The following is a 12,910-nucleotide window of genomic DNA, read 5'->3' on the forward strand; positions in this document are numbered from 1 at the left end:
GCTATTCTGGGATTAAGGAGAAAGAGCAGAGAGTCCAAGAACGCAGCAAAGGCTAAATGTTCTTATCTAGTCCTGTAAGGCAGCGGGAATTCAGAAAGAGACCAAAAACCACTTTCCTGCTCTGCAAAGGCCACTCTATTGATGAAGATGCTCAAGGTGGCTTATTGCTATGAAGGGGCAGAAATATCCACAGGGTGGTAGCAGCTTGGACCTTCCAGCATGAGCTAAACAAGCTGGCATCCACCTAGTGGCTGAGACCTTGCAGAGCAGTGGTGGGATTCAAAGATTTTTTTACCACCGGTTCGGTGGGCGTGGCTTGGTGGGCGTGGCTTGCATGCGTGCGCACACTTTGGTGCAGGTGCAGAGGTGTCCCAGCTCATCTCCTACGAGCCTACACACTCCCTGTCGCTTCAGCTGTGCCACGCAATACAGCTGTGCTTCAAAAGCAGAGGGGAGTATGGCAGCCCAGGTGGGCGGGTGGGCCCAACAGCAGAACTACGGAGAGAACCGGGTCCGTCTCCGCTGCTCATCGGTGCTACCGGTGCTGGGGCGGAACCAGGCTGAACCGGTAGAATACCCCCACTGTTGCAGAGGGAGGGAAACTTGTGGAAAAGGGATAAAGGTGTTAAGAGACTAGCCTTATTTCCCTAATCAGAATCCAGTAGCTTTAGGTTATATGTAACTGGTGCTGGTGTACCAACAAAGAATACACTGGAGGGAAGATTTCAAAGGGCTCCCTATTCATGGAGACTTTGTCCCTGTGGATCTTGGGAGGAAGAAAACTCGCACCCATGTCCTCTTAAGGTGCCCTATGATACCCCAAGATACTGTCTAATTGGCTCTAATCATTTCCAAATACTAGGGTTACTAAATAACATTTTATGTTTATTATCATTTAAAGCAGGGGTGTCCAACCTTGGCAACTTTAAGACTCGTGGACTTCAACTCCCAGAATTCCTCAGCCAGCTTTGCTGGCTGAGGAATTTTGGGAGTTGAAGTCCACCACTCTTAAAGTTGCCAAGGTTGGACACCCCTGATTTAAAGAATGCTAACCCTACACTCACTGATCGGGTGGCAAAATATTTTCACCATGTTATACAATTGTACCACATTTTTAATTAGATATGCTGCTTATTGCCCCATTACTATTTTCTTCTGTTCTCCAATAACTCATTGCTGTATTAAACTTTCTCTTTTTAGGGTACTCTTTTTATTGTAAAGGCTAGAAAAGAATGTAAAAAAAGATAAACAACCTGTACAAGAGACAGACAGAGATATAAAATATTTATAGAGGGCCTAACAAAATATTTCCCCGTTAAATAAAGCTGCCCATGATCAATATTATGGAAAGCCGCCCCCTCTTTTTCTTCCCCCAGAGAAGAATCTGGTGTGCACTGAATGGAAGGTTCAAAAGGATGGCACATCAGGATTTTTAAGAGAAAAAAACAGGAACAGGAAAGAAGAGAAAAGTGAGGCTTGATGTATGTAAATTGAGGGTCTCCTGAAACCTGAAAATATAGACAGGCCGACATTTTAAAATGTTGGGTTACTGACACTTGATTTATTTCTATTTGGCATCTGAAGAACTGAAACCCTCATGGCAAGATTTCCCTTCTTTACCTGGTATACCTCCTGCCCCTGGAGCAATCTTGCAAATCCAGCTGGAAGGTAACTGTGCCATAATCTATAGTCTGTAAGGCTTGGTGTTCAAATCCAGACATGCAGCTGTAGCAAGCTCAGATCTGAATGAAGCTGGACTTCCTGGCTGAAGAAATCTGATCTGGAGGGGATTGTATTTGTGATCCTGCACCCTCCAAAGCAGCTTTCGGAGACACAGTCTCAAATGCTGCCCCGTTTTAGTTCTTAGGGCTCATCCACATAACCACTTGGCTATGCTTTCCTTCCATCCAGGCATCCGGAGGAAATCATGCTGGGGTGGCAACGGACTGAAGTCCACTACTGTGATCCCTTTGAAGACAGAAACCACCTTGAACAATCTTCAGTAAGTTTCCTGACACCGGTATCCTTACCTTCATCAAGATCAGTTTGGACTCCTTAGGTTTGGAAGCAGTAAACCGCTGTCCAAAGCAGAGATAAATGGTATAGTCAGGAGACGAGCTTCTTTGACCAACCCGGAAGTCAGCCAGTTCTATTAAAGAGAAAAAGTCCAGGATTCATAGCTATTTAAGCCAATATATGGATTCATAAACAGAAAAACAGGGCAAATCAATACAATAAAATCTAAGGTTATTTTGCGTCAGTAAGAAGAAACCTAGAATCGTTTGATCATCCATCACCCATTAACCAAGCCTTCCAAAGTGTGACTTTCTCACCTCTCTCTCAAGATACCACCATAAAATCTCCGAGGCCAATCTGTATTTCAAGCATTTCTCCCAGATACAAACATACCATTTAGCAGAGCAGGAAAGAATGCAACGAAGCAGTTCCCCCATACAATACCTCTATATACCAATGGATAACAGCTGTCCAAATACCAAAGGCATCATTTAAGCCAAAATCAGCCAATTTATTGTAGGTTAGCATGTTGCATGACGCCAGATACTATTTATTTAGAATGCCTAAAAGACATTCCATTTTCTTGAACTATAAGATGGCAACTAGAGTCAGACCAAGTACATTTCATATAAAATGTCCTGAGTTCAATAGCTGTCATCTACACATTAGGCATGAAAAAAAAAAAAGCCTGAACAAAATCCTGAAGAACTTTTTGCCAAACTACTTTGAGTATACTTGCATAGCTGCACTTTTGCTGCCGCTGCCAGCTGCATTATGATCACTGGAGTAAAGCTTCTTCCAACCATCTCCCTCCTGCTGCTATTATAACTGCTACACTCTTTTCCTGAAAATGCAAGCCAAAGCAGTCCTTGAGAAGAAGCTTTTTTGGCAGCTTGACGCCTATCCTTAGAGGTCTTCACTAAGTCTTATAACACAGTGGTCGCCAACCAGTGGGCCGGGGACCACTGGTGGTCCGTGTGAAAATTTGGGTGGTCCGCAGAGAAATATCACCCCCAAAGCACCACCCCCCAAAGCAATTAATCCAGGCTGCGCGGGAACACAAGGCTGCGCAGCCCACATGGCTCACGGAAACCCAAGGCTTGTATCGCTTGCATTGCAAACAACACGAGGTAGCGAGGGGAGGGGGGAAAGGGCAAAGGGGGGGAAACTTGCCCCACTCGCCCCACGCAACTGGCCTGGCCACCGGGCTGCTTCTTTCCGTTTCTTCCTTCTTCTGCTTTTGGCTGCACGCAAGGAAAGCAGCAAAAGTCTTTCTTTCTCTCTCCCAAACTCCACCAGAAATGAGTCTTTGGGACCCTGCAAGGCATCCTGCTCCAAGAGGCTGCGCCAGTGCGACAAGTCTCACAAAGATTCATTTCTGGCAGAGTTTGGGGGAGAGAAAGAAAGACTTCTGCTGCTTCTGCTGCTTTCCTTGCATGAAGCTAAAAGTCTCTCTCTCTCACCATGAGAACGAAGCTGGAGACGGTATCCTGCAATCTCAAATAAAGAATGGTCGATAGGTAGGAAAACGGAATGGGGAATTTTCCTGCAGATGGCAGGGAAAGATTTTACAATTAGTCCTCGATTTATAAGCACAAACAGGACTGGAACTTCTGTCACTAAGCAATGCAATTGTTAACTGAGTCACACCTGAGCAATCTTTTTTTGCTGCAATCACTTAACTTCCCCCTTTGACTTGAAGCTCGCAGGGAAGGTCGGCAATAGCAATCACGTGGCCCCAGGATGCTACAACTGTCAGTTGCCAAGCGCCCAAATTTTGATCATGTGATCCTGGGGATGCTACAGTCATAAATGCAAGGGCCAGTTGTAAGATAATTTTTTTCAGTGCCACTGTAACTTCAAACCGCCATTAAACAAATGGCTCTAAGAGGGATACTCTGCCTGCAATTACCTTCCTTTTTAATTATTTCAACCCAGATGTCACAGCCCCTGATCTGAACACAGATGAGACTGCACATAGCCCTTTCAATAAAGAAGACTCTTTGCCTCATTTCTAGACCCTCACCTCGACAGAACTGTTCGTAGTCAAAGATTTCGGTTTCAACATTTCTTGGCAGCAATTTACGTGGAGGGTCCTGAGAAGGGTTGTCCAACTCCTTGGAGAATGCATGGAAGACCTGACAGGTGCCCAGTCGCTTCGCCCAGATCCTCCCGTTTTTCTGATATAATAATAACCTTGCAGCGTTTAATGCGGTCAAGGTATGTCGAACTCGCTTCTGATCCGACAGCACTTCTGGATTGGGAAACTGTATGACCTGTGTATTGTGTGGTTGGTGGCAGTTCTCCTGGTTGTAGGTAAACATGCAACTGTTTACTTCTGCTTCTTCCTGCAGCTTGTTATGGTAGTAGATGGAGACCTTTATGTTAAATGCGGCGGTTTCTGCAAGAGACAAGAGTACACAGTGTAGTGAAAGCAGACGCGGTATCCTTTTGTCTGCAAGGTCTTGCATGTTGACTGAGCATTAGCAGAAAACAAAGAAGAAGACAGAAAAAGGAGTTTGGGAAGGAACTATTCCCTACTTTCCAATTAAAAGGTACATTTTTTGTTAGCTATTGCTGCTCAGATATTTTTATTAGTTGCCTTCGTGAGCCCACAGAAAAGTCTTTCACTGACCTAGAGCAGGGGTCCCTAATCCCCGGGCTGTGGACCGGCACTGGTCCGTGACATGCCAAAAACCGGGCAGCGCAAACAAGCAAAGCCCCATTCGTGGATGCGGACAGCACACAAAACCATGCCCTCTCCAGTCTGTGGAAAAACCTCTCTCCACGGAACTGGTCCCTGGTGTCCATAAGGTTGGGGGCCACTGACCTACGAGGTCCTGAGAAGGAACATTATTGATGGCTGGTTCATCTATTGGGAGGGTAGCTGAAGGTACAAATACACTCTGTTCCATCATAACTTCCTGGTTTGCTGTAAGTGGATAGTCACTCCTCATTTCATTATTCCTCATTCCATTATCCTGAGGCTCTTGGTTCAGATAAATGTTATCGACGAAACAGCTAGTATCGCAGACAGCTTCTTCTAAGACAGAGGAGAAAGAACAATTATTCTCAAATCAAAAGTGACAACTACTGTATTTTAGCCACTGAGCCACTTTCCCATGTGTCTACTTCTTGCTCAATGAACACAAAGCCCTTTATTTTACTGGGGGAATGCCATGTCAAGACCAGAGAGACTTTGGGGGAAAAGGAAGCTAGGCAATGGAGGCATTGGCTGAAAGTTAAAAGTCCAACAATGGCAACATGGGTTAGATACCTCTAGCAACTGATGCAAATGGACTGTATACTGTTCATTTTTATCTAGTACAATGTTGGCTGATAGACCTAAGATGGACTGTGCACGTGACTCTAATTAGAATTTATGAATCACTTGGCAAGACTGGGAGAAGACTGATTGAAGTGTTTGAAGTACAACTGGTATAATGTAAATAGATCCATAGTAGTCAATGGTGGTCAAGAAGATCCAGGGGCTGGGGTAGGGGAAATACACACGATATGAACACATACATGTTAGCAGTGTATCATATTGTATACAGATTTGCTTACTTACAATGATTTTGGAAATAAATGCAAATGTTTGGTAGTTTTATCTTTGACCATATCAAGCTATCAAATCAAGAGGTGGGAAAAACTCACTCTGTCAAGGACCTAGGAGTACTTCTCTCAAACGATCTAAGCCCCAGAGCTCACTGTAACAGCATTACCAAAAAGGCATTAAGAATTGGTAAACTTATTTTGCGAAGCTTCTTCTCCGCTAACATTGAATTGCTAACTAGGGCATACAAAACCTTTGCCAGACCAATTCTTGAATACAGCTCGTTCACCTGGAATCCACACTCTATATCGGACATTAACATGATTGAGCAGGTTCAGAGGTATTTCTTAAGAAGAGTACTCCACTCCTCTACTCGCAATAGAATTCCCTATGCCTCCAGGCTTGAAATTTTGGGCTTGGACAATCTGGAACTGTGCCGCCTGCAGTCCGATCTAAGCATAGTACACAAAATTGTCTGCTACAATGCCTTGCCTGTCAATGACTTCTTCAGCTTCAACCACAACAATACACGAGCAAACAATCGATACAAACTCAAGGTAAACCACTATAAACTCGATTGCAGAAAATATGACTTCAGCAACAGAGTGATCAATGCCTGGAATACTGTCTACCATAGACCTCACCCCATTCCTAAGAGGTCCTTAAAGGGGGTGTTCGTAAGTGGACTAGCGTACCTACCATCCCTGTCTTACTGTCCCCATTTATCTGTATTTACTTCCTTTGTTCATGTTTATGTTCATACCTATATTTGTTATCTTATACATGTTTGACAAACAAATAAAATAAATAAATAAATAAAATAAAATGCCTGCTAAGAATACAAGGAAGTCATGAAGCTGGTGAAAAGTGAAACGACTTGGAAATCCTTATAAGGTTTAGCCAAACCACTTACTTCAGTCTTAATGAATAAAATAAGAGGAAAGTCAAGAAAATTGTGTGATCTTGCCCTATCCCTATCACATTTTGAACACATTTCTCTATGTCTCCAGTGAAAACAGCCATTCTCTGCATTGCTTTATTGAACAATTCACTAACAACGTTCCTCTGCTGCCCTTGGTTTGCATTTTCTCTTACTAGCTTCCTAGTTCCCCAAGAAGGATATGTTTCCTCTCCAAATATGAAGTGTTTAATTGGGAGACAGGAGAGAGCCAAGTAAGCTCTCACTTTCTGCTTAACAAGCAATTAGCCTGATTTTTTTTTTTCATTCCTCTTCCACCTTTAATAAGTTTGCAAAGTCTGGGCAAATGGAATTAGGAAGAGTGGAACTATCTTTTGATAATGTCAATAGGAATTTAAGCCACTACACTTTAAAGTTTTGGGCTCCATTTGGGCTGAATTCAGCTAAGTATACTGCAGAATACTTTACTCACCCAACTGATTAAATTGATTTGCACCAGGAAAGTTTTGTTGAGCATGTGATACTGGAAAAGCAATGGTTGACTGGGAAAGCTCATTTGTTGGGTTTGCAGGTAGCCACTGGGGTCCTTCTTGGTAACAATTACTTGCCAGAGGTTCAACCACTGCTCCATTCCCTATGGGTAAGCAGCCATTTTGGGTGACCTGAGGGGTTTCACAGGAACTTCTTTGCTCATACAAAATAGCATTTCCTGCTGTATTTAGAAAAATAAAACAAGGTAATCAGCAGAAAGAATCTACAATCCTTATAACAGATAGGAAAAAAGATGATAAAAAGAGCTTTGTAGGTAGCCCCTCTTAATATATGTTCTCCAGCCACTGATCTTCTCCACAAGACTCCCTTTGTTTCTTTTGGATACAAACCTAGCATGAAGGCCTAATTTAATGGAGTCAAACAGCCCAGAACTCAAAGAGTTTAAATGATCGGCCCAAGAAACATTTCAGTGAGTGAGCAAACAGGAATTATTAAAGGACATGGGAGCGTTTACTATACAGGAAAAAAGACTTGATATGATACAAGTCTTTGACATGTAAAGATTAACATCTGGAAGAGGCAGGACTTATTTTTTGTTGTTCCAGAGTGTTGGACTAGAACTAACAGGTAAAATTAGAAGAAACGTGGTTCAAGCTAGACATCGAGGAATTTCCTAACCGAACTGTCAGGCACTAGAATAGGTTGCTACATGACTGGACGAGTTCTCCTTCACGACAGGTCTTCATCCAGAGGCTGGAGAGGCATCTGTCAAAGAAACCCCCAACTGTCATAATGGCAAACCTGTGGCATGCAAGCCGCAGGCAAACTTACCTCATTGTGCATGTGCGCGCCCTCCCAGCTGATTTTCGGCTGGTTTGAGGCCTTTTTCGGCCTCCCAGAGGCTTGAGCCTCTGCAGCCTGAAAAATAGGCCCTTTTGTCACTTCCTGTATTTCCGGAAATACCAGAAGTGACGAAACGGGCCTATTTTTCAGCCTGCAGAGGCTTTCCTCAAGCCTCTGGGAGGCCGAAAAAGGCCTCAAACTGGCTGAAAATCAGCTGGGAGGCACAGTGCAGGCAAGGGGGTGGTGGCGGCGGGGGGATTGCGCACACATGCACAGGGGGCGGGGGGGCGCGTGCATTGCCTTCTGGGTGCTGGCATGCGAGCACACACATACAAGCGCGTGTACAATATTTGGCACAGGATCCCAAAAAGTTTAGCCACCACTGCTCTATTGAATCCAGTACTAAGCAGGAAGATGGACTAAATAAATTACAAGATCCCTTCCACTTCCATAATTTTGTGATTCATTGCTTAAAGGCCATGTTTAGACTTACCTATAAGATTACTGGAATCTGCAGTTACTATTGGGGCCCATGAGATATGTTGCATTTCAGTCAGATTCAGTTGGGACTGCTGCTGCATAATCCACTGGAGTGTATCATTATTAGTCTGGTAAAAATTGCCAGCTGCATTCTCATTTGGTAGTGCAGAACCTACATACACATAAATATCCATCATTAATAAGATTTTTGCAATGGCATGTATGGGATAAACTCTGATAAAGCCTACTACTTTTATCAACATTAAATGTAAAACTCAGCATCAATTATGTACAAATGCTTGGGGAATCTCTGCGATCTACACCATTGGATTGCAATGGTTGTTAAATGTCTGCACATGAGTATTAACAAAGGAAAAGCCAATGGCAAATATGCATGCTCAATTATGCATTTGGGTAGAAGCAGCCCGGTGTCAGAGCACTTCATTCCATTCTGTCCCTGATTGTCTCTAGACATTGGGTAGGAGATCTACGCTATCGCCTGTCTGGCCCTGGGTGGAGATACATAACTGAGTATCATCAGCATAATATATACTTACTCCAAATAGAAAGACCTCAGGTGTTTCATGTAGAAATTATATAATATATATGTGTGTGTGTGTGTGTGTGTGTGTGTGTGTGTGTGTGTGTATATATATATATATATATATATATATATATATATATATATATATATATATATATATAATGTTTTCTGAGGTTCTCGGGTATTTGTATGTGGATCTTTGGTTATTCGGGTTTCTCCGCTAAGATTGGAAGTATCTGGCAGCGTTGATGAAGTCTCATTCATCATCTTCAGGCTTCTGTCTTCAGCTCTGTGCTTCTCAGAGTGAGAAGCACAGAGCTGAAGACAGAAGCCTGAAGATGATGAATGAGACTTCATCGAAACGTTGCCTAGATACTTCCAATCTTACGCGGGAGAAAACCTGAATAACCAAAGATCCATATATATATATATATAAATATAAATATATATATATAAAAAGATACATGAACCCTATGGAACCCCATGGACAAGCATCTAGGAACTCAATTGATCATCCCCCTTACAGCTGACCAAACCTGAAACCGGGTAGGAAGTAACACTGATGCAGAATAATGCCCTCAATCCCCACACATTACAGGGGCCCCAAAAGAACACCATAATTCATGGTAATGAGTGCTTCTAAGAAACTAAATAGGACTAGGAGGGATGCACTCGGGCCATCCAGGTCCAAATACAAATCATCCACCAGAGTGATCAGTGCAGTTTCAGTCACAGGACCCCAAGTCTGAAATCTGACCAAAAGGGGGATTTTATCTAAATTTGCTCTGTCCAAGATTACTTTGCAGCTGCATCTATACCCTTTCTCAAAAACGTTTGCTAAACAAATGACCCAATGTAGCCTCTTCAGGAGTTATCAATAAAGTACACTTGATCAGGTTCTCTTCTTGGCCAAACAATGTTCAGTATGACAATAGATTATTAAACCTAAGAAGTATACTACAAATTAAGAAGTCCCCCCCGCCGCCCCTTTCATTTCCACACCAATAATTCAGTCATGCAGCAATAGGCATTATTAGACATAATTGGCAGCTCAAATTCCTAATTTAAAAAAAATGGGACTAAGTTTTAATAATTAAGAAAACAGAACATGGTTTTGCCATTTCACAGGCATAAAGCCGCCTGCAACTGTGGTTCCAGTTGGAGCCTTATAGTGAAAATAGGCACATTTATACTTGTCATTATCAAGCATGTTTCATCCCAGCCTAGTAAGACAACCCAAGCCTCTAACCCCAGCCAACTCTTATGAGCACCCACAACTTTACCTGGCATCCGATTCTCCAGTGTCAAAGTTTGAAAAGCAGCATCAATTTCCTTCTGTGAAGCAGACGAAACGTTTTGTTGCAAATGCTGAGAAATACCATGTGAAAATGTTCATTATATGCTGATCAACTTTTCTCGATAGTACACTTAAAGCTTACCCCATGACACTGGAACGTTTTTCAGTAATCCATTCACTCTCAACTTAAACCAGCACAAATGCTACCTCAGGCTTCCAAATTACATGCATATTATGCAGGAAGGACCCAAGAGTCATTGCTGTCAAAACCACAGACTTAAAAGTATGTAGTTCACATCTCCCATTTAAATCTATATGAATCAGATTGTTTACTTTTACTAGGCGGGAAACGGCTATCCGTGTTTCTCATATAATAAGGCCAGGTCTTTTTTTTTTTTTGAGCCCAAAAATGGCTAGGCTGTCTTTTAGGGGTGACTTAATTCCCCCTTGCATCTTCGGGCAGGCGGGTGGCGACAGCTTGGATGTTGACCTCAGCGTTGGTGGGGCACTTCGTATCGGGTCAACGCAGGCAGCACCATATCCGGGTGTGCAACAAAAGTACTTTCTAACAGCAAGCCCCCCACCATTTCCCCATTTTGCATGTTTTAATATAGGCCTTAATTTGGGGGGAGGGGCTTAATTTCATTTCATGCCTATAAAACATGCTGGGACTTCCTATTGGGGGAGGCCGTATTGTTGGAGAAACAGGGTATGTATTTTCTCCCATGAACAAATAAAAGGAGACCAAAAGCAGTTTAGACCCTCCTTGAAAATGTTCAGTCAGTTAGGAATTTGAGATGACAGATCTTGGTATGACAACTCAATAGTAAATGTACACTTGGCATGTAGAGTGTCTCAAATTTCAACCTTATCATGTCCAGGAAGGGTGCTCAAAGATTCCAGTCTAAATTACTACACAGATGGTGACAGTCCATGTCAATAATATTTGATCCAAAGGATTATTGGCTTAGCATAAGGCAACTTCTAGATTACCAAGAGTTTCTAGACATTCTTTCTACCTAGGCAGTGAACATCTCCAAATTAATTAATTAATTACAATGGATTAGAAGCCATTCTAGCACTCTCAGCACATTACAACAGCTTAAAATATTAATATCAGTCAGACAACCTAGACTAAAATAATCTAGTAAGCACCCAAATCAACAAAATGGTTGTATTATGTACCTTCAATAGCACATTCTAGTACCAAAATATAATACACTGCTCAAAAAAAAATAAAGGGAACACTTAAAACAACACAATGAAACTCCAAGTCAATCACACTTCTGTGAAATCAAACTGTCCACTTAGGTAGCAACACTGATTGACAATCAATTTCACATGCTGTTGTGCAAATGGAATAAACAACAGGTGGAAAGCATAGGCAGTTAGCAAGACATCCCCAATAAAGGAGTGGTTCTGCAGGTGGTGACCACAGACCACTTCTCAGTTCCTATGCTTTCTGGCTGATGGTTTGGTCACTTTTGAATGCTGGCGGTGCTTTCACTCTAGTGGTAGCATGAGACGGAGTCTACAACCCACACAAGTGGCTCAGATAGTGCAGCTCATCCAGGATGGCACATCAATGCGAGCTGTGGCAAGAAGGTTTGCTGTGTCTGTCAGCATAGTGTCCAGAGCATGGAGGTGCCACCAGGAGACAGGCCAGTACATCAGGAGACGTGGAAGAGGCCGTAGGAGGGCAACAACCCAGCATCAGGACCGCTACCTCCGCCTTTGTGCAAGGAGGGACAGGAGGAGCACTGCCAGAGCCCTGCAAAATGACCTCCAGCTGGCCACAAATGTGCATGTGGCTGCTCAAACGGTCAGAAACAGACTCCATGAGGGTGGTATGAGGGCCCGACGTCCACAGGTGGGGGTTGTGCTTACAGCCCAACACGGTGCAGGACGTTTGGCATTTGCCAGAGAACACCAAGATTGGCAAATTCGCCACTGGTGCCATGTGCTCTTCAGAGGTGAAAGCAGGTTCACACTGAGCACATGTGACAGACGTGGCAGGGTCTGGAGATGCCGTGGAGAACATTCTGCTGCCTGCAACATCCTCCAGCACGACCGGTTTGGCAGTGGGTCAGTAATGGTGTGGGGTGGCATTTATTTAGGGGGCCGCACAGCCCTCCATGTGCTCGCCAGAGGTAGCCTGACTGCCATTAGATACCAAGTTGAGATCCTCAGATCCCTTGTGAGACCATATGCTGGTGCAGTTGGCCCTGGGTTCCTCCTAATACAAGACAATGCTAGACCTCATGTGGCTGGAGTGTGTTCCTGAAAGATGAAGGTATTGATGCTATGGACTGGCCCGCCCGTTCCCCAGACCTGAATCCAATTGAGCACATCTGGGACATCATGTCTCGCTCCATCCACCAACTCCACGTTGCACCACAGACTGTCCAGGAGTTGGGGGATGCTTTAGTCCAGGTGTGGGAGGAGATCCCTCAGGAGACCATCCTCCACCTCATCAGGAGCATGCCCAGGCATTGTAGGGAGGTCATACAGGCACGTGGAGGCCACACACCCTACTGAGCCTCATTTTGACTTGTTTTACGGACATTACATCAAAGTTGGATCAGCCTGTAGTGTTTTTTCCCACTTCAATTTTGAGTGTAACTCCAAATCCAGACCTCCATGGGTTGCTAAATTTGATTTCCATTGATAATTTTTGTGTGATTTTGTTGTCAGCACATTCAACTATGTAATGAACAAAGTATTTAATAAGAATATTTCATTCATTCAGATCTAGGATGTCTT

General features: G+C 43.4%; 1 protein-coding gene and 1 long non-coding RNA gene across 7 annotated transcripts in view; both read right to left on the reverse strand.

The window, feature by feature from the left end:
- The window catches only part of IRF7 (interferon regulatory factor 7), a 29,807-nt gene that overhangs the window by 6,278 nt on the left and 10,619 nt on the right, over positions 1–12,910 (reverse strand). For 2 of the 6 annotated variants that reach the window (XM_026668213.2, XM_026668211.2), the window contains 6 exons: positions 10,134–10,185; positions 8,320–8,478; positions 6,964–7,203; positions 4,847–5,059; positions 4,043–4,417; positions 2,031–2,149 (listed from right to left, as the gene is read on the reverse strand). In XM_026668213.2, coding sequence (XP_026523998.2) covers positions 2,031–2,149; positions 4,043–4,417; positions 4,847–5,059; positions 6,964–7,203; positions 8,320–8,478; positions 10,134–10,185 — 1,158 coding nt within the window. Of the gene's footprint in view, positions 1–2,030; positions 2,150–4,042; positions 4,418–4,846; positions 5,060–6,963; positions 7,204–8,319; positions 8,479–10,133; positions 10,219–12,910 lie in introns of all 6 variants that reach the window. The other 4 variants (XM_087950780.1, XM_087950779.1, XM_087950782.1 and 1 more) reach the window with 3 other exon arrangements.
- Positions 1–12,910, reverse strand: part of LOC148133280 (uncharacterized) — a 265,114-nt gene that overhangs the window by 1,787 nt on the left and 250,417 nt on the right. The gene's annotated exons all lie outside the window — the stretch shown is intronic.

This window comes from Notechis scutatus, chromosome 1, assembly GCF_049901735.1.
Source record: "Notechis scutatus isolate UNSWTSFEM ecotype Mainland chromosome 1, rNotScu1.2, whole genome shotgun sequence".
Lineage (NCBI taxonomy): Eukaryota > Metazoa > Chordata > Lepidosauria > Squamata > Elapidae > Notechis > Notechis scutatus.